Raw genomic sequence first — 21794 nt, 5'->3', positions numbered from 1 at the left:
AACGAGGAGTGGTGGCAGCGGTGCGGCGTGTGCCTGCGTGTGTGACTGCCAGTGAAAGAGAAAAGGGGGGCGTCGCGACGCGCGGCAACCGGCGGGTGAAACGCGGCTGTTGCCATGGCGACAGACGCTTGTTAAAACGTTCGTTGGCCGTGTGTCGGTGGCGGTGGGGGCGGCTGGCTGGATGGCTGGGTGGAGGCCAACGTCCCGCAGCCACCCAGGGTCGACCCACCCACACCCGGAGCCACGGGGTTACAGTTCCCGATTGATTAGAACCGCGTATCTCGGTGTTTGCATGGATTCAGTTTCCAGGGAAAATCCTGCGGGAAGCTTCCTGGATCATTATATGAATTTAGCGCTAGAGCGGGGTGTAGTTGCCGGACTGCCGATTGCCATGGGTGCGGCATCCGGTGATCTGCGTAGAATTTTGCTCGAGGGAGTCGTGAATTTAATCAGTTCGAAATCAAGCTGTTAAACAAACTGGATTAACTTGAATAACGGGGAATCTTATTGTTAATCGAGGTGATACCGTTGGATCAATCAATACGAATCACCCGAGAGCACGTGATAGAAATGAAAAAATTAGTCCTCGATGGTTGTAAATCGTACAGGAAATCACCCAGAGGCTTGGTAATCGTCAAATGGTTTCGATTCGTTATTTATTTATTTTTATTTTTTGTTGTTTGCGTTGATTTTTAGAGATTTTCTGTGATTTTCTGTAATTTTGTCCAACCCGGAAATCGAGGGTAACACAGAAAGGCAGAATTTACAATCGGTAGAAATCAATGTTAACCCCTTACCAGTGTGGCAAGATTTTAGTGCCACTATTGTGTCAGAAAAAAATTTTGATAAATTTATCATGTCATCTTATTTTAAAGGTTTTTGTGATCACTGAATTTGTAAATGAAATCAGATTTGTACAATTCAAAATGACGGATATAATGTAGCGATTGATATAAAAAATAATAAAAACACTAAAGATATAAATTGTTGTCGAAATCCAACTACTTTTCGTATTTTTTCCCCACCATATTGGGTCCGCCATTTTGAATTTTGGGAATCTGATTTCAGGATCAGATTCAGCGACCTCAAAAGCTATGAGTTGCCAAACAACAGTCTAATCGAGTTAGTAAAGACTTGGGGTTTTTTTTTTTTTTTTTTTGTTTTTTTTTTTCTAATGCCCACACATGAGTCGTAACACAAAAGTGGTACCACCGTTTTCCGCCGATATGTGTGTCAATCGTTCTCAAGGGGTCGATGAATTGAAATCATTCGGTTGATTCCAAAGTCGCCCTTCGTTTCGAACACTCGAAATTTCAGACCAATATTGTAATAGGGATCTTTACTCCTAGGGTAATTCCTAAACTTTGTCAAACAACCCAGATACGCATGTCAAAAAGTTTCAAGTACAGTTTTTCTATTCGGTTTAGTCACCTTTTGTAAGGTTCTTGTGTATTTTGAAATTCTCAATATCATGCTGAAAACATAGGACTCGACTCTGAATCATGCATGATACACCGCAGTAATTAGTATATAATAATTTTGTTCGTATGTAATAAAATCGAAGAAAGTCAGGCGCTTCTCATGTTGAAAAAGTGATGTTCCAGATCGTCCTTATATTTTTTCCATTTAATTCGATATCGATAATCGTTAATAATTATATGGATGTGAAAAGTTTACAATTTTTCAGCAAAAATTACTCGCCAAACGCAGGGTTCGGAATTTGGGAATTGATCACGATGTTTTGATTCAATTGTTGGCGTTTCTCACCCTTTCAAAACGAAACCTAAATTCAAAAATAAGCAAACACAATATTTACGAATAATTTTTGATGTTGTTTTGTTTGTAATAGTATGTTTTTATTTCGTTTAAAATTGAAATATATTTAGGAAGAAAAATTCTGACAAAGGAAAGAGCATATCGACAATCCTATTCTGTAAATAAGATTGCCGAAATCAATATTCAAAATCCCCGGCAAATTAGGGGCCAGTTGTACAGTGGATTGACCTTATTCACTAGACATTGTATTCAAACGTAGGTCAGCAACGAAATCGTTAACCAATTTAATTAATTAATGAATCAATTCCCTTTGTATGGATCTAACAAAATGTATAAGAGTAGCGTGAACAGTACTAATGATTACCGTAAGAAGCCATTCAAATAATGTGTCACATTCTGCTGACCACAGATAGAGGAAGAGCAGGGGGTCGAAGGTTTTGGCATAATTAGTTACATCTGAAGGACAAGGGAAAAGGGTAAAAAATGTTACGTCATATTTTTCATATACTAATTCAAATACGGCTAAAACGAAGAGATTATGTTTTCAAATGGGGGAGTTAGAAACGCATGTTTTGCGACTTATCACGATTAGAAAAAAAAATAGTAACCAATGAAAATTCTTCCGGACTGTAGTATAGTGATCTGCAAATAAAAAAATTTTAGTCGGTGTTGTTCGAGGTGTGTTAGAAGAGAAGAGGTGAAACTGAGCAACGATGCAAATTTTCGATAAATATTTCCGTCGTTTCGCGAAGAAGGGTGGATTGTTATTAAATAAAAATAAATTACAGTTTTCTCTGTTATCATTCTGTTATAAAACAATTATACAACCCATACAAACACCCAGAGGGCGACATTCGGGCAGTCTTGAAGCGTACAGAATTAACGAACAGGTAGATGAATCAAAAATTGAGAATAAAATGAAAATATATTGTAGGCAATTTTGCACTTTTCATTACATCATCTGAAGTGTTCTCTTTAGATATAATGTATGTGTATAAGTTATCTATTATTTAGGACAAACTTTTTTACGATTTCTTTATGATTTCACGCAATTTCGAATGATTTCATAACCACATTTTTATGTAATTTCCGGCGAATTCACGACATTTAAACTCTTGCGGCTTGATAAAGTCTTATGCGATTTGAAATATCCTCTGCTGTATTCACATGGTTTCGAGCGTGAAATGGTTTCCTCTTTTACGGTTATTTTGAGTGATTGCCAATTGCTTTCAATATCAAGTTTCTAACATGTACCAGTGATTTCGAAAGTTAAAAGTCTCGGAAATTTGGCTACCAGTGACCACCATGGGGCACTCTTTCTTACTAGACACGCATTTCAGAATGAACCGTTTAAAAAAGTCGATGCCCAAAAAGATCAGATCAAAGAATCTGTATCATATCTTGCATATTACGAGGAAAAGTAAGGTTTAAGCAATAAGCCAAGAAGCTGCTCCGGTTCTCCCAAATTACAACAATGTTACGTACAAAAGGAAATCACTTCACACGGTTCGTGAAGAAATTTTTATGCCTTTCCTCAGCGATGGGCAAGATGAATTGTAAATTTGTAACTAGGTTAACCAAACGAATTTTCATCAATTCATCGAAGTATGCGTGTTATTCAATGGTATTTAATGTTTTACGGTTGTGAATCTGTTTCAGACAATGCAGTTTCGCAACCGATCTCAATGGGCACTGGAAGACGTGCTACCGGATACCACCACCACACTTCCGAGGTTGGGGCGGTTCTCAGCCCTAGAGGCAGGTTAGTAACTGGAGTATTGTCAAATCGCGTTTCTCTTTGAATGCGGATGAAATATCACGTGCCGCGTTGTGTTGTCGCAGCCGTTCGTCAGGCTGCATTGAACGAAGATGATATTGTTACTTCGAGAGGATCGCAGTCCAACAATGTACGACGTGCGAAACGCTGTGCTACTATTCAAATGACGGCGAATCGCGAAGAGTTTACTCACCTGCTTGGTTTTGCAAAATGTGGAAGTGTAAACCGTGAAATAACCGAGTTTACGATGATTTTATTTTGCTATTCATTGTCGATTAGGGATGTACTGGCTGTACATTCTCAACCAAAAGTGAGTCTCGTCGACAATATTGAATACTTTGTGATGAGATCAAAATCGGATAAAATTAACCACAAGAAAGGCGAAAAGAAGATTAAATTTGAATAATGATAATGCCGAAAAGTTATCAATAAATTGTTTGAACAAAATATTGTTCCGAATATTGAATTACTTTGACTTCTGAATTGTAATGTAGAACTTTTTTTACGAAAACGTATCCAAAATTCACGAGTATTCCTCTATTTTTAAAAATTTATCATTTTCGAAAATGAAAAAATTCTTTAATAATTCATGTGCATTCAGATACATCAACGAATTCATTTCGCTTGAAAAAAAAAATATTCCCTAAGAATTTGTGAAACGATATTTTGTTTCAATAATTTATTAGTAACTTTTGGGTTTATTATTCGTGAAAATTAATTTTCTTCTCGTCTTTATTGTGGTTGATTTTTTTCTGATATTTATCAAATCATGAAGTCTCCAATATTGTTGACGAGACTCACCTTTGGTTGAGAATGTACAGCCAGTACGTCGTGAATAGTGCGGCTCACACTTATTCATCTAAACATACAGTCTTATAGTCAATCTTCATAATCCTCAGTTTTCCAATCTAAAGTCGAGAATAAATAATAAATCTTGACGATTATCGGCCAACCAACCTCCGTAAACAACGTTTTTCTTCATCTTTTCCCATTGAACTGATCAACTCACACAGCTTGTTATTTACTCACGGAAATTTACAAGTTTAATCTTGCCATACCATTCGACTTATCGAACAGGATGGTGGGTAGATATAAAATAACAGTTTTTAATCCAATCATGTTTCGGATAGTCATATTCTGACGGGAAAAATCACGAATGGACTTTCAATTTTCTCAATAGAAATCGATAATCGTGAAGCTTTTCCCGTTGAGATTCGACAACCCGATTGACAAAAGCCGTGAACGAAGTTGGACGTATAACAATGTTGCTTGTAATTTCTCAAATTTATAGTAAATCAACGCGAAATGCGTTTGAAAATAATCGAATCTTGAGTAAAAAAGAAAGGCACAAAAAGGAGAAAGAAAAAAAACAGAAGTTGAGTTCAGCTGCGAAAAACGATTATTTCGTAATCCTGCGTAAACCGGGATAATAAATATTTTCAGTAGTGGGTCGTTCGTCAGGGTCGAGATTGACGTCACGCTTATAATTCGGATACATTCAGCGGGTGCGCAAAAAGTTGTTACCAACACAAGAAGAAAAAAAAACCCAAACGACTAGAAAAAAGACGCTTCAGACACGTCTCATTGCCGGCTGTAAATCTTTCAATTGAACACAAACTGCTCTCGATTTCGCCCCCTATCCGCTCTCCCGAGTCATTCGATCCGGTATTATTTCACATCTCATCAACGCTTATCATCATATTTCAGCGAAACCGGAGGTCTTGGCGTTAAAATGGTCGAGTACGTTCTGGGATCAAGTCCCACCACCCCAAAAGACTTGGAGCCTCGAATGGGTTCCCTGAGATTGGTGAGTAAGCTTTTAATGTATAGTCTGCAAGGATTTTGCATTATGTATATTATTAATGTCATTTGTCCGTTGAAGGTTCTCATTAACTTTGTTTCATCTGCTCTGTTCCTGCTCTGTATCGTTGTACGTTGCGATCTTTTCAATTTACTCAATTAACAAGAGCGTTTAACTTTGAATGATAATAATCAAGAGCTAAGTTGTCACGTCAATATTTAGGCTATCGTTAGCCATTTTCTCATACAGACGTGTTGTTGTTTAGCTTACAATTAACTTTATCTTTGATTCGAAAATGAATATTAATCAACCGCGCATCAATTCATATCATTATTTGTACTTGTTTTTCTTGGCAGACTGTTGTATACTTTTCAATTTGAGATGTGATTTTCACGTGTATTTCCCCACTGAATACTAGTCTATTATTTAATATGGTCAATGTATAATATCTGCTCACGGTAATTTTATGTCAAACTAGTCGCATAAAATCTAGGGCGGTGTGATTAATCGATTAATTGCACGACTTCAATGAACTATCAAATATACGTATTGTTATACGCTCGTTTTTTTTTTGCAACTTTTATTAACTATCAAAACGCAAACCATGTACAATACTCTTCTAAACTTTGAGTCAATCGAGAATACGAATGTTTGTTCACTTCATCTTCGTAGATCTGAAAACAGAAATAGATATCTTGATATTCCATTTGCAAAAACCGTACATCGTGACGAATTACAGAGAAATAATTAACGAGTCGCATCAAATTTTGGACAAGATTTGAATCAATCGAGATATGCACCTACAATTTGTCATCTGAGTCGAAAAGTGGGAACTCGTTTGTCGCAGGTCAAGGTTGGGTAGCCTCGCAATTCTGAATTGCAAAGTTGCAACGCCCACACTCATACATGCATAGTTTTGCTTGGCTAGATAGTTGGAGCGCAATTCGCGTCTCGTTAGCCGGATATCATCATTCCGCGTACAGAGGTGGCAAGTCATATCGTACGCATTGGATTCACTCACGTATAGTCGTTGTTTTGTTATTGTTGTTTATTTATTTATTTATTTTTTTTTTTCGATTGTTTAGAACACGGACGGAGACAAAAAAGAGAAAGAGAAGGGTTCAGCGAGCCCCTTCGATGGTTCTAAGGACGACAACGGACCCCAGGGCAATGGACTGGGCCCCCAAAATGGCCTTGACGATGACAAAGGATTTAAGTGAGTTTCACATCAAGTAACCACGTTTCTCTTTACTACACACTGATTTTAATCTCTCGTACGGCTCGTTAATTTCATCATTCTCTTCTTTCAATTTTATGTTGTTTTTTTTTCTAATTCTGCTCGGACAAATTTCCCGACGAATGAACACGGAGATAAAATTAGAGGCGAAATTCAGACCGTTGTTTCCTCGCAACTGAGGATCATCGTCGTCGAGTCATGCGACGACGACGACGAAAATAAATTTCATTCCTTTATAGAGCGGCGTCGCGATCACCGCATGTCCTTGAAGTATTTAAATACTTTAACAATACAAAGTACGAATATTTTAAAACGTCGGTTATGAATTATGCGGGGAAAATAATATACCAGGTTAGAAATTTTAGACGAGTTTATCGGGTACAAAGTCGATTATATGATCCATTCACCGTTGTATTAACGTAAAAAAAAAAAATTTAATTCTAAACAAGATTGAAGTTAGTAAAGTTAATGTGTAACGAAATCCTTTTTAAAATCTCAATATTTTGCAAATTTAGAATAACTTGGAAGTAGTCGACTTTGCAAAATATCAGCCTGTTCTCTCTTTAACACGGTCTATTCCATTTCAGACGGATAACAGTCCGAAAGTCGCGGAATAACGAGTTTTTCTGAAATTACATTCTTACATGAACCTTACGAACTTCTTGATTATTCTCAGAGTTTCAAGCGATTTCATTATACGGAAAGAAAAGAAAGCGTGATAACCGATTTATCAAAGTCGGTAAGACTTGGAAGTTCAACATCCCGTGTTACAGTTTTTGCACTAATTTGAAATTAGATCGTAACAATTTTGTGCACATGCGCCGAAAAATGCAACAGATTTCGCCAGAACTAAATCAAATATATAAATTTTGATAAAAAAAAAAAAATAATAATCAGTCGATTGTCAACTGTTATAATGTTGATCCCGTTTCTTTGATGGTTATTCCTAGTTTATTTTTCAATTATTTACCCATTGCCACTTAAATTCCAATGAGATCGATAATCTAAGATCTCTTGAACTTGACAACTTGATAGAAAAGGCATTCAAATGAAATAGTTTGCCTACTGTTACGCTATTAATTTATACCTGAGTATGAATTACAAGTTAATTACCTTGATTCTGAGTCATGTCTGAAATTACGTCAAGTTCCTCGACTACTGATAAAACTTACTTCGTTTTATACGATATAACGATTTGAATTAAATTTGACACGATTGAAAGGTGCTTTATAAAAATCGTTAATTGCCGTTGGCTCTTCGATTGCTAATGCCCATTAACTACCGTTCGGTATACGTTAGCTACGTAAAGTTATTTCAGCATTATATTCCCCAAGTCTGAAATTGAAACGTAGGAATCTGGAGCAATTCCTTTGGATAAACCCGCACGAAATTCTTGAAAATCTCGGTCCGTAAGTCATTAGCCCTAAATTCGACGATACATCGATAAATGCGATTAGCCCATAACATGCAATCTTTGAACGTAATATACGGTTGTGTGTGTGTATTTCTGTTGCTTGATGAGCCGATGCTATAAGCCTTCCCTATTATGCATATGCGTCAAGATTCTCATGGAATATCCAAATAGATTTTACTATGCTAGAAAGTAGTACATTGTACATAGGGATTTTTTTTTGAAAGTGAAAGAGGGAAGATAACAGAGGCGGTGAAAATTTTTTATATCAATCACACAAGATGTATGATTGTATTATATGCGGTGGAAATACGCTGAAGTGACTAATTTCTCAAGGTTCCTTGCCGCTTGGCGTTTTCAACAAAATTTAGCTCGTACTTCAACCCTTATCAGAGAGATGGCATCGAGAAATCTGATTTGCATGTTTGAAATAGGAAATGCGATGCTTACGAGTAATATCAAAGGTGTTCTCTTCTTCGCCCTTAGTAAATCCATCCTTTGTTTTAATTAGGACGATGAACACTTCGTAAAGGTGTAAGTTGATTACTGGGTGTTATTTTCAAATGCACTGACAATTTCCACGAATAGACAACGTAGATTCAAATGTTTCTAACATGTGTATCGATCCATCAACTTTTGAATAGATTTTTCAGATCATAATCTTCTTGTTTGACTGCAATTTGTATATGTCATGGTATGTACACAGGATATGAAAGATCTTCCACTTTCAGGTCTTTAAGAGAATGATATAATTACTCCTTACCGATTGAGTAAAATATCTGTTATTTTTAGTATTATCAAAAAAACCTACACAGCGCTCATGCGAAAATACCGCAGTAATGGATAAGCTTCGGAAATAGTTAAATTAAGTGACACTTAACACTTTTGGTAAAGACCGACTGTAGGATACACTTAAGCCTTACGATTTAGACAAACACATTCATCAGTTTTATCACATTTTCGAATTGAAACTTTGTCTTCAGAATTTTAGCACTTTCCATCTTTGAAACATATATGGTCCTATTTTTTTTTACCGAGAACAGGTGCTAAAAATCGAAGACAGGTTCAACTCGAAAACATGAGAAAATTGACGAACGTGTTTATCTTGAACGGTAAAATCTACAAATTTTACCATCTTCATATCACTACTGTACACTGTTAGAAATGCGGTGTTAAATATAACACCGACAATATTCTATAGAAATCCACACCATTTTGGTATTGATTTTAAGACAACTCGGTGTCAAGAATCGAACGATTTACACCGACGATGTTTAATTTTACACTAATTGGTGTGGACTTGTATTGACACCGTGAATTTTCTAACAGTGTACATTACAACATATCCCGATTGGAGCCAGTAGAAATTCGATCCTAAAAAATCTTGCCGAGAGTTGGCGGATCGGCTTGTACACAAGCGCATACGCGTATACCTTATAAGCATCGTAATAGAAGGTGTTATAGCTGTCAAGGGCGGGCAATGAGCGCTCTCGATGTTCCACGCTGCCGATGACAGTAGAATCGAGTCCGGGATCCCCCACTTCTCATCAATCCCTCCTTCGTTCTTCGGCTGCTCGCGTTTTTTTAGCCTTTGACTGCCATCTGACGGCCGTGCGGCGAACGGTGATCAAAGTCCCGGCTGCCGACGCTGCCTCCATTACCGGCATTGTTTTATCAGCTGCGGGTTTTTCGGGATTAAATTAGCCAATCGAATACCGCGAACCGTTTGAGCATTTGGCAGTTCGTTCTGCTAACACTTTCGGAGGAGGTAAACTGCTTCTCTTTTTCACATATAATTTCGTGCAATATAGCTAATTTTACGAATAGTTTTCCATTTATTGTTGATGGTTTTTTTATTTATTTATTTTATTTTTTTTTTCTTCGGATTAGGAAAACGCACATTGTAACACTGAGGCTATTTTTGAGAAACCTAGATTCTTCCTAGACATGAATTCCAGATTATTATCGAAGTAACAAATCTGAGAAATGCCCGGAATTTCACTTTGCCTTTTGATTTGCAGCGCATTTTTACATTTCTGTGATTTTGGTTGGCAAAATTGGATTTTTTTTTTTTGCTCCGCGCACAATTATCGGTACATCCGTCTTACTCTTTACAATTTCCTGCTTTATATTACTGCGTGTATTTGATGTATGTTTTTGAAATCATGTGAAAAAAAAAATCATTTTTTCGAACACACAAGTTTGCAACAACCCTGTTAGTGATTTCTTTTTTTTCTATTTTCTCGTAACGAATAAAAATCGCTGTGTGGGTAAAAAAAATATTTCTGAAACGTGTTTCCGTTGCTCATTTCGTAATGTTATTTTATTTAATATAAGCATATTTTTTGTTGCCCGCAAGTTATTTGTATTTATTTTATTTTCATTACTCATTTTGATTGGTTCACTTTGGTGTTCAGAGCGTGTTGCAAAAATGCAATTCATTTTCTTAGATTGACTCTTATCGATCCTAATCTCTCTTCTACCCGTACCTTATACATATTATACTCTATGCGGTGTGTCCGCGAGCCAAATCCGTTTTCGAAGGTCAAGATTGCCGTATTCTTATGCGAAGGCGTACCGCGTGGTTACGTTACGTGTTATAGGATTCTTTATTATTTGCAAATCGATCCTTTGTATGCGGTCACGCGTGTTTATCCACTATAAATATAATACAGTCTTAATCAGACGAATGTGCAATGTGGAAAAGAAACACAGATTATTGTGAAGCAACTTCGATAGCAACGGTCACTGTATTCCATTGAAATTTATCACTCCGTTGATAAATTATAAATATATAATAGAATTTTCATACTTGCGCACGTTTCAAATATTGCTGTAACTTTATGAAGGTTTCTTACAGATCGTTAAAGTAAACCTAAAAACGATAATTATTGACTGTAAATTATTTCAATATTCGTTCGATAAATTTACTATATATTGAACACAAATTACTGACCCGAGTTACGATTCTTTTCCTTCCATTCTAGAATTTTATCATTTCGACTTCAACTCCCCCCTCCCCCCTCCATATGCCAACGCGATATTATACAAATAGATATCTGCAAGTAATATCGGCGTCACCCGATACTCCGTTGTATAATAAAATGGTCTGTACGAGTTGGTCAATTTTGTAAAAGGATCAAATAGTGGGCCGTGCGAGAAATCAAATTTCGCTGTATAATTTCGAAATGGATTTGTCACCTGAAACACTATATTATAACCAAATACACACAATGTCGGGATGAAATTATTACGTAAATAAAACCGCATCATTCGTATAATACCTCGCCGCTTTTCCTGCCACCACCTCTTCTATTTGCTCGCTAATTACTTCACCCCCCCGTCAGATCCTTTTCATCCGGCAATCAAACGTTGACCGTTAATTTCAACGCGCGTGTTACACGATAATTAATGGTTTAAATTTCATCATAATTTTGACAAATTGTCGGAATATTAGCGGAATTCCATTACCTCGGGTAATTAACGCGCATTTATCTAAGTTTAAATTAGGTTATTTTTTGAATTTTTCCCTTACCCGAGAAGATTTTCATTTTTCGAATAACCAGAATTAAGACATTGAAAAACTATGATTTTTATTCTTAGTGTAAAATATCTGGCCTCGTTACGCATGAATTGTTACCTATTTTAAATTCACGAGTCTTTGCGTATTTTATCGTCATCTTTTGCAGGACATTGTGGGAAAATTTTTTTCTCCTTTTCTCGATACGATGTCACGTGATATCGTATCGTATTTTCAAGCCTGTTTCTTTCGTACACGAATCTCATTTTTACCGTCGACCTATAAATAAATAAAAAGAAAAAAAAAGAAAAAAAAAAAAAAAACACGAAGCGAATAAAAATCACTGCTGTAAGTGGCACATCGATTTGATCGTGGATTCGTTGTTTTACGTGTAATAAATCAACGTTGAAGCGTGATCCCTGCTTAACTTTGACACTTCGATATGTCATCGTGTGTGTTTGCATTTTCTCTCTCTGATCGCTTGCCTTCTTACGACATTACCCATTCTTACAATTCTTTTACCTTTTCTTATTTGCACACTTGAACACGATTTGTTGAAGTGCGTATATTTTCATATCATTAACGTTGAAGTTTCGCAGGTATCTGGGAAAGTCGACGCGTTCATGTATCACTCATTGCATACAGTGTTGTTACGTTGCGTTATAATAGAGGATATCAATGCGCGACGACGGTGTTCAGAAACGAATAAAAGTATTACATAGGTACGCAATTTCTTAAGGCAGAGAAATCATTAGCGTTAAATAGTGAAATGATAATCCGATATATGTACTTTATACGTATATGTACGTCGATACAGCACCTATACATATGTCTATTATAACGTATATGAATAATAATGATAATAATGATGATAGATAAAATGATTTTATAACGCGTGAAATGCACCAACTACTTTACGGCGTGTTAGACACCTCAGTGTACATGCCAATAACTGAGAAAAAAAACTCACATATAAATAATAATAAATATATATGTATGCATATGTGTGCAGGTATGCATCGTTTTTGTGACTTCGAAAGAAGTCTCGAAAGAGAAATTTGTATACCGTTGACGGCGTGTATATATCGCAGGGAAAAATTTAAACCGCAAATAACACGAAATCGATACTTTTACATACGCGTATATTCGTGTATACAGATACGGGATTGTAATGTAGGTACATAAATATACATCTATGTACGTGTATATCTGCACGCACGAGAAGAAAAAAAAAATTATTATTCGTTAACGGCACTGAGACACGATAAGAGTTTTTCACATTTCTTCCTTCATTTACCTGTATACTTGAAGAACGTATAAAAAAAAAAAAAAAATAATCAAAAATAAATAAATAATGAAAAATGAAAGAAATGAAGTACAACAAAAAATTCACCCCTTCGTTCTAGCCGTGAAGTTATGCCGAATTCGTTGGTTATACTTTCCTTATCTTTTGGTTTTATTATTCCACGAATCTCGCGAGATTTTTCGTCATCAACTTGGTACAGTTTTACATTGTTGACTTAACGAACCGTGGGTATTTGCAGCCTTTTGTATTCCGGATTTTCGTTCTCTTAGTTCCAAGAAGTGTCTTCACACTGCATTCTGTTTTACTTTTCTTATTCCTTTTCCATCCACCTTACTCGATGTCACGATTCGAGCCGAGCTTAAAGTACAGTAGACTATTCTAAATTTAGGCAATGTTCTTTTATTCTGGTAAAAAAAGTTGTTTAAATAATAGTTTTGAACGTACACGGTACAAAAATTTATCGTAAAGTACGCGCAAGATTTTTACCTGAAGTTTAAAAGGTACCTATCACAAACGTGTGACTTTTACCCACTTGAATAATAATTTTAGTTTGCTAACAACTTTCATTGCGCTCACCCGAAACGGTCCAATACACAAGTCTACGGCCAAAAACCCCGGAGAATTTTCTCCAGGCTTCGTTTAGTATATAGGAAAAGAAAAAAAAACTGTAAGAAAATACAAGTGCTTTTAAATCCTGGTAATGCACAGGTATATAATAGACTCCTATGTTTGTATAATATATGTATGTGTATAAGGTATGCGTATATCCCCCACGTCACAAGTATCAATTGTTTCTCGTCCCCGACTATACGAGGTTTTGCATTATGTCTATCCCCCCCTTTTTTTGGCGCCCTCTTCATTCTTTCAACCCCTTCGTACACCTGCGGCGACTTTTGTCGTCTCCCCATTTCGTCTCTTCACCTTCTTACCGCAGTTGCTGCGGCGCACGACGGGTTTGCAAAAAAAAAAAAAAAAAAGAGAAAAAGTACATATCCACTCGAAATAGCCGTCTAAAAATGAAGAGGAAAAACATGTAAGAAAAAGGTATTTTTTCTTTTACGGGAAGGGAAAGGAAGGGCGAGGATTTTGGATGTCTGCAAACACATGTACGCAATTGCGCATAGAGTATAAACGAAGCTGTCGCGTTTTACGAATATGTGCAGGTGTGTCGGTAGACTTCTGGCACTACTTTGTTTGTCACTTTAACGACCGTTTAATGCGAATCTCCAAACGCGGCAACAACGATCACTTTGAGGCTAGTTTCTTTTGAATTTACCGGTTTTGGAGACAAATCCTTTCGCTGCACTAGCTCGCAGTGCAGATGACGATGGTTAACCACCGTCATTATTCGAAAGTCTCGGAGACTCCTGCGAGTAAGTAAGCTAGGTTGTTGAAAAGAAGAAAGAAGGGAACGGAAGAAGATGAATTAGTACGTAGTAGAAGTGTCGAGTTGGGTAAAAGTTTCAATAATTCACCTACCGTGTTCACGTAACCGACCACAGTTACATTGCAACTGTTATGAGGAATTGTTATTGCAACTGTATATAGGTATGTGTACAAAGAAATCTCGACGCTATTATGCCATTTATGAAAGTTGAAATTCTACGATTCGCATTGCCCTTTTCAATTATATAACTATGAACTATCGCGACAGAAGCAAAAAGAGAGGTTCATCCAAGACATTAGCATCCGCGATAAAGACACGATTGTACATGTCATTCCTGCGTTGTAATTAGCCAACAATTCATCCGAGGTGACGATTATTCGTAATTTTTTCATTGTATCATACTGTAGTCTAGTCGAGAAGTGAGTTTTCTGCGAAAATTAGTTACAGGTCTCGTAAAAATATGAGCGATAGCCCATTCGATCCGGAATCACAACCCGAAAAAGGAGTTTTTTGGATTTTTTCTGCCGATCAAAATTACGATTGTTATTAACAAAAAACTAAAAAAAAAAAACGCCCTTTCGTTTTTTGGCTATAACTAAAAAATTATAAGTGATAGCGAAATTTAAAAAAAAGATCCTAAAAGAGGAGGAAATTTCCGATGAAAAACTCCGTACTCCCGGAATTCTAGCTCCATTATTTATAATTTTAATTTAACGCTGAAAGTAGGCTTCCGCGCGGCAGTTTCAGCATGCGCGCGCCGCCACTATAGAGAGTACTGCACATATAATAATTTTTTTATGTCATTTAATGTTTTTTTAAGAATTTGAAAAAATTCAGGGGTCATCTAGAGACTTCAAAGAATACGGTCCCGTTGGAATTTTATGTCTATCTCAATTTTTCAAAAAGTTATGCAATTGTTAAGTAACTAACTTTTTCCGGGTTTCCGTTATTAAAGAACCCGGTATAAAAGTTTAAATAATAAACCTAAAAATATTTTGCTTCTTGGAGCCTTTTTTTATAAGCATGCTGAATAAGATGACGTCATAAAACTTTTATAAAATTTTTTATTTTGTTAATTATGAATTTTCACAGTAACAAAAAATGGAAAATTCAAAATATTGTTGTTAAAAAATTTTTTTTTTCAATATGTTAAGCTATCACTGATTTCAACTCTACTTTAGACATCAATCAATACCAGTTTTAATTTTTTTATGTCATTTGTTTATAAATTGTTTATAAACAAACTTATAAATTTACAATTTTTCGAAATTTTTTTTCTACCGTATGGTTGTAATGTAGAAATAATGATTTTTAAAAAAAAAAATTTTTCTTAAAAACATTATCTTATTGTTGTTAATCGTTTGTCTCATTTTTTCATTACTTAAATAAATTATTAAGAAATCGTTTTTTTTCTAAAAATCATCATTAACATTTCTCAATAAAAAAGCAAAATAAATTTTTTTTTTAATCAACAATTTGTTCATTTATTTATTTAACAATTTATTATAAACTATTTTTTTTATTTGTTATAATTTTTTTCTAGAAGATCAAAGAATTAAAAAAACAGCTACCTGCGACAATATGGCAAAAAAAATTTTCTTCTATTTTTAAAAAATTATCTTGTTTTTTTTAACACGGCTAAGTCCAGCGCTGACTCGATTTGTTAACTAACAACTTGCTGTAACTTTGCAACTATTGCAGATACAGTCTTCGACCTTCAAGTCATTTTTGTGCAGCATGAGTTAAGCTTCCTAATAAAATTTTAACCTAACGTTTATCAATTATAGTTTACTAATTACACGCTTTTATTTACAAAAGTTTACATTGTCTATTCCTTACAACCCTTATATCTCATAAACAATTAATGTTGCGACAAATATGCTTCAAGGCATTCTTATCACCCGATTATTAAACTATTCGAATATATTTTTTTATATTTTTAATCTTATTTCTTTATGAGATTTTGGAATTTTTCAAACAATAAAAATGTGTAATTTCAATTACTATATACTTTCGAAATCTTAAAAAAGACCATAATATATGTTATAATTGAAGAAAAATTCCAAAATCTCATAAAGAAATGAGATTAAAAATATAAAAAAAATATATTCGAATAGTTTAATAATCGGGTGATAAGAATGCCTTGAAGCATATTTGTCGCAACATTAATTGTTTATGAGATATAAGGGTTGTAAGGAATAGACAATGTAAACTTTTGTAAATAAAAGCGTGTAATTAGTAAACTATAATTGATAAACGTTAGGTTAAAATTTTATTAGGAAGCTTAACTCATGCTGCACAAAAATGACTTGAAGGTCGAAGACTGTATCTGCAATAGTTGCAAAGTTACAGCAAGTTGTTAGTTAACAAATCGAGTCAGCGCTGGACTTAGCCGTGTTAAAAAAAACAAGATAATTTTTTAAAAATAGAAGAAAATTTTTTTTGCCATATTGTCGCAGGTAGCTGTTTTTTTAATTCTTTGATCTTCTAGAAAAAAATTATAACAAATAAAAAAAATAGTTTATAATAAATTGTTAAATAAATAAATGAACAAATTGTTGATTAAAAAAAAAATTTATTTTGCTTTTTTATTGAGAAATGTTAATGATGATTTTTAGAAAAAAAACGATTTCTTAATAATTTATTTAAGTAATGAAAAAATGAGACAAACGATTAACAACAATAAGATAATGTTTTTAAGAAAAATTTTTTTTTTTAAAAATCATTATTTCTACATTACAACCATACGGTAGAAAAAAAATTTCGAAAAATTGTAAATTTATAAGTTTGTTTATAAACAATTTATAAACAAATGACATAAAAAAATTAAAACTGGTATTGATTGATGTCTAAAGTAGAGTTGAAATCAGTGATAGCTTAACATATTGAAAAAAAAAATTTTTTAACAACAATATTTTGAATTTTCCATTTTTTGTTACTGTGAAAATTCATAATTAACAAAATAAAAAATTTTATAAAAGTTTTATGACGTCATCTTATTCAGCATGCTTATAAAAAAAGGCTCCAAGAAGCAAAATATTTTTAGGTTTATTATTTAAACTTTTATACCGGGTTCTTTAATAACGGAAACCCGGAAAAAGTTAGTTACTTAACAATTGCATAACTTTTTGAAAAATTGAGATAGACATAAAATTCCAACGGGACCGTATTCTTTGAAGTCTCTAGATGACCCCTGAATTTTTTCAAATTCTTAAAAAAACATTAAATGACATAAAAAAATTATTATATGTGCAGTACTCTCTATAGTGGCGGCGCGCGCATGCTGAAACTGCCGCGCGGAAGCCTACTTTCAGCGTTAAATTAAAATTATAAATAATGGAGCTAGAATTCCGGGAGTACGGAGTTTTTCATCGGAAATTTCCTCCTCTTTTAGGATCTTTTTTTTAAATTTCGCTATCACTTATAATTTTTTAGTTATAGCCAAAAAACGAAAGGGCGTTTTTTTTTTTTAGTTTTTTGTTAATAACAATCGTAATTTTGATCGGCAGAAAAAATCCAAAAAACTCCTTTTTCGGGTTGTGATTCCGGATCGAATGGGCTATCGCTCATATTTTTACGAGACCTGTAACTAATTTTCGCAGAAAACTCACTTCTCGACTAGACTACTGAGGTATGAAATCTGTTCGATACAGGTGGCGTTGATTTAAATTATTTTCTCATTTCCGTATTTTTCGGTCGTCTTCGCCGAATCATCCTGTACATGAAAAAAAAAAGACATGCGCTTATAGGCATTTTATTATACCCATTTATACTGTATTAACTTCTGTATAACGTATATTATAGTCGGGATTGAATTATTCCTTTATGCATAGGTGAGTGAATTAACCGCGTGGAAGTTTGCTAATTGATTTCAATTGAATTTGCTCGAACTGTACTCATGTTTCGGAATTTGTTGCCGGAATTTAATATACATAGCTTATATAATCTTTGCAGCGTATTTTAAAACAGCTATTATACCCAACTAGTTGAATATTTTTTCTTCTCTTCCTATACCTTATCCGGCAGTATTCGTTGCAATTAGGTTAATGCGTACATCAATATTTTAATACGATCGATTCAGTCGTCGTGGTTGTACTTCTGATTTTTGTTCTTTGTTTTTTTTTTTTTTAGTATCCTAATTTAAACGTTATTTTATTTCTTAAGAAATACATTTTTTTCTCATCTGTATTTTTTGACCGTAGAATTGGAAGGAAAGTGAATTCGGAATATGGGAAAAATTTTAATGCCGTCGTGTACGGAATTTCTTTATGGGCATAAAAAATAAATTATAGCATCGATTCTTTTTAAATAATGATATAAATTTCTCAATACAAATATAATTTCACCAAAACACGTATAATTGAACGGCAACCTGTAGTTGCGAATGCACTTTTAATCGTTTCGTTCGAAAGTTTTATTCGATCTTTAGTGAAAGGATTCAAATCATAAAACAGATAATATAGTTGAAGGCAAACTTTTTGCTATTCTTTTCTGCTGAAACCGGCGAGACACGCTTGCTTGGCATTTATAAATTGTTTTTCTTGTATTGCAAACTGTAACTTGGAAAATGAGTATTTAATATATGTAATGCAGAGTTATGCACTGCTCGCAAATGGACTGGGAATTCAAAATTACCATCAAGGATACTTTTCAATATATATATATATAGTTTCAACCTCGTGTGTACAATTAATGAAGACAAATGAACGTGTATCAATTTTTCAGGAAAACTTTGTAAGGTTTGTGAGGTAACGAAAATTCATAATCTTGAAGAAAAAATTGCAAGTAGATATTTCACAGCCTGTTTCATGTTTTAAAAATTTTATTGGTGTTTTTTTTCGCCGGGAATAATCGTCATAAATTTGTCTACATATATTATCGGTGCAGGAAAAGTATTTGAACGCTGCGTTCAGGTTACAATATGCAATTAACTATACATTTTGATTGCGAATTACAGTCTTGGCAATGATAGGACATCTCATATAATTGCCTCCAAAATTTAGTCGAAAGAAGTAGTATCTACAGAGATAAAATCACATGTTGCGTTGCTCAATTTCTTGTAATCGTTAATTCACATTCACATCAATGATCCAGAATGGTTTTCGAACATGCGGAAGGAGGTATAATTGAAATTTCACGTATCGTTGCGTAGTAAGCAGCGTGTCTACCTTTGATACTATCGATTCAAGCATTCCGGGTGTACGGGATTTCGGGGTTCCTGCTTTCCTCCATAAATTGACGGGGCATGCCGAGGTTGAATATTCTAACCATACATAGTATTAAAGTTCGAAACCAAATTTTGGATATTCGGATATTGACTTCATCGAACTATATAGACGAAAATCAGTTAGCCGAATTCCTCAGTCCGGAAACAACCGCGCAGTAGAGAGGACGTATGAGAATCGCGCTCCGCAGATTTAGAGTATTGGGTTCTCTACCTCCCGATCCTGCGCTTCGGGTCCGCTTTCTGGTGCAACTCGACTTCCAGGACAAGCGCACCGTAGTTTCTACGCTCCAGGTCTGCTACCTGGTGAAACTCAACTTCCAGGACAAGCGCTCCGTAGTTTCTGCGCTCAAAGTCCTCTAACTGGAGAAACTCGACTTCAGGGACAAGCGCTTCGTAGTTTCTGTGATCCGGGTTCACTACCTGGTGAAACTGGACTTCCAGGACAAGCGCTCTGTGGTTTCTGCGCTCCAGATCCGCTACCTGGTGAAACTCAACTGCCAGGACAAGTGCTCCGTAGTTTCTGCGTTCCAGGTCCTCCACCTGGTGCATCTTGACATCCAGGAAAAGCGCTGCGTAGTTCCTGCGCTCCAGGTCCACTACCCGGTGAAACTCAACTTTAGGGACAAGAGTTCCGTAGTTTCTGCGCTCCAGGTCCGCTACCTGGTGAAACTCGACTTCAGGGACAAGTGCTCCGTGGTTTTGGCTGTCCAGGTCCTCTACCTTGTGGATTTCGACCTCCAGAACTAGTGCTTCGTAGTTACTGCACTCGAGGTCCGCAACTTGATGAAACGTGACTTCACGGAGTAACATTTATTACCCATTGAACAATCCTCAAGCAGAGAGGGCGTGAGGTATCTGGTAAATCTCGTATCATCTGGTAAAATACTGACAACGAGTAAGCGAGCACAAAAACCAGCTAGACTAGGCATCCTACCCCGAGCGAGCTTTAGCGAGCGAGGGTTTTAAAGCTAGTATTTCACAAATTTCAACGGCGCGAAGTCTGTTACCTGTCTGTAATAAATGTACGCAGAACTTCCTGCCCCGACCTCAATCATCTCTATAACTACATATCGTAGTTATTGATTATCCACCATTCGAATAAAACGTTTGAATATTTTTACAACAGACAAATTTTATAGAACAAGACGTTGCAATTCTTTGCTAAATGTTTCTAGTTTTCTATTTGGCGCACGAAAATATGGAACCCCTGCATGATTGCCGATTAACAGCGATAATTAATCTCGTAACTCCGACTCTCCATCTATGAGTAATGAATAATATACACCTGACAGCGAAACCTTGCGCTAGAAGCACAACGTGAATTGCTCAACTTGATTGGAAGTAATAGAAGAGCCGTTAACTCACTGTTTCCAATCCCTATCTGTTCTTTCCTGTTCGTCTTGCTGGCATAAACAAAACCGCGACTACAAAAGAAAATAAAAATAATTGTGCAGCAAGTTGTTTTTAGTCTTCTGTTTGCGCAGGTAAGCTTTCAGTTTCCTTCCGTGCTATATTAATATGTTCGCATGTGTAATGCAGTATTTTATATACCTACCCGGTACTACAGCTTATGTGGGTATAATTTACATTATAACCAACTATTACTTCACTCGCGTCGATCACCTAACGTGGAGTTATGCAAGTTAAAAAAAAGAGAGAGAGAGATAGAACAATATTCTACAGACGATGGTAAATCTTTACATGTGTGCGAGGCTATAGCTCACAGCATATATAACCCACTGATCGATCGACACGAATTCTCTATTGCGTAAGCCGCTTGATACCCGCGATGCCGTATGTTGGGATACAGGTACGCAGGGTTGTCCGCCTTTAATAGTGCGGCAACGGCGGTAATTAAACAAGGAGCGAAACCCACGATTTTTATAGTTGTAGCTGCTTCTCTTTACGAATTGGAGATTTCATTTGTTCTTTTTTGTTTTATAACATCTCGCACGACGTGGGACATTCTATACCATTTCAATTTAGCCGTGACCCTCATCGTTTTCGATTTCATTATCTTGCCGGTATGTTGTGTACAGCTGTGGAGCATCGAAAAAACACGATTAGCAACGTTTGAATTGAAAGAAATAGTCAGACTTTTTACAGTAATAGATCAACTGGCGATATCATTGTCAAGCATAATTTATTTCAACGAAATTCGAGCACAGTAAATTCTTCGTAGAAACAAAAAAAAAAAACAAACATAGATTTTCGAACCTGGAGCTGAAGTGGGTGTATCTATAGCTTTATGTGTGAGATACAAGCGAATAAATTTTTATTAAGAAAATTCGAATAAAACTGAGTAAGAAACAACAAAGATCCCCAACTTGCGGGTTTTTTTTTTCCCCTCTC

General features: G+C 35.4%; 1 protein-coding gene across 8 annotated transcripts in view; it reads left to right on the top strand.

The window, feature by feature from the left end:
• Window positions 1–21794, top strand: part of pum (pumilio) — a 110660-nt gene that overhangs the window by 33466 nt on the left and 55400 nt on the right. For all 8 annotated transcript variants that reach the window (XM_046624188.2, XM_046624186.2, XM_046624185.2 and 5 more), the window contains 3 exons: window positions 3436–3538; window positions 5261–5360; window positions 6440–6570. In XM_046624188.2, coding sequence (XP_046480144.1) covers window positions 3436–3538; window positions 5261–5360; window positions 6440–6570 — 334 coding nt within the window. The remainder of the gene's footprint in view (window positions 1–3435; window positions 3539–5260; window positions 5361–6439; window positions 6571–21794) is intronic.

This window comes from Neodiprion pinetum, chromosome 4 (genome assembly GCF_021155775.2).
Source record: "Neodiprion pinetum isolate iyNeoPine1 chromosome 4, iyNeoPine1.2, whole genome shotgun sequence".
NCBI classification, from domain to species: domain Eukaryota; kingdom Metazoa; phylum Arthropoda; class Insecta; order Hymenoptera; family Diprionidae; genus Neodiprion; species Neodiprion pinetum.
The sequence above is the reverse complement of the archived record's forward strand: the minus strand, read 5'-3'. Positions and strand labels throughout refer to the sequence as shown.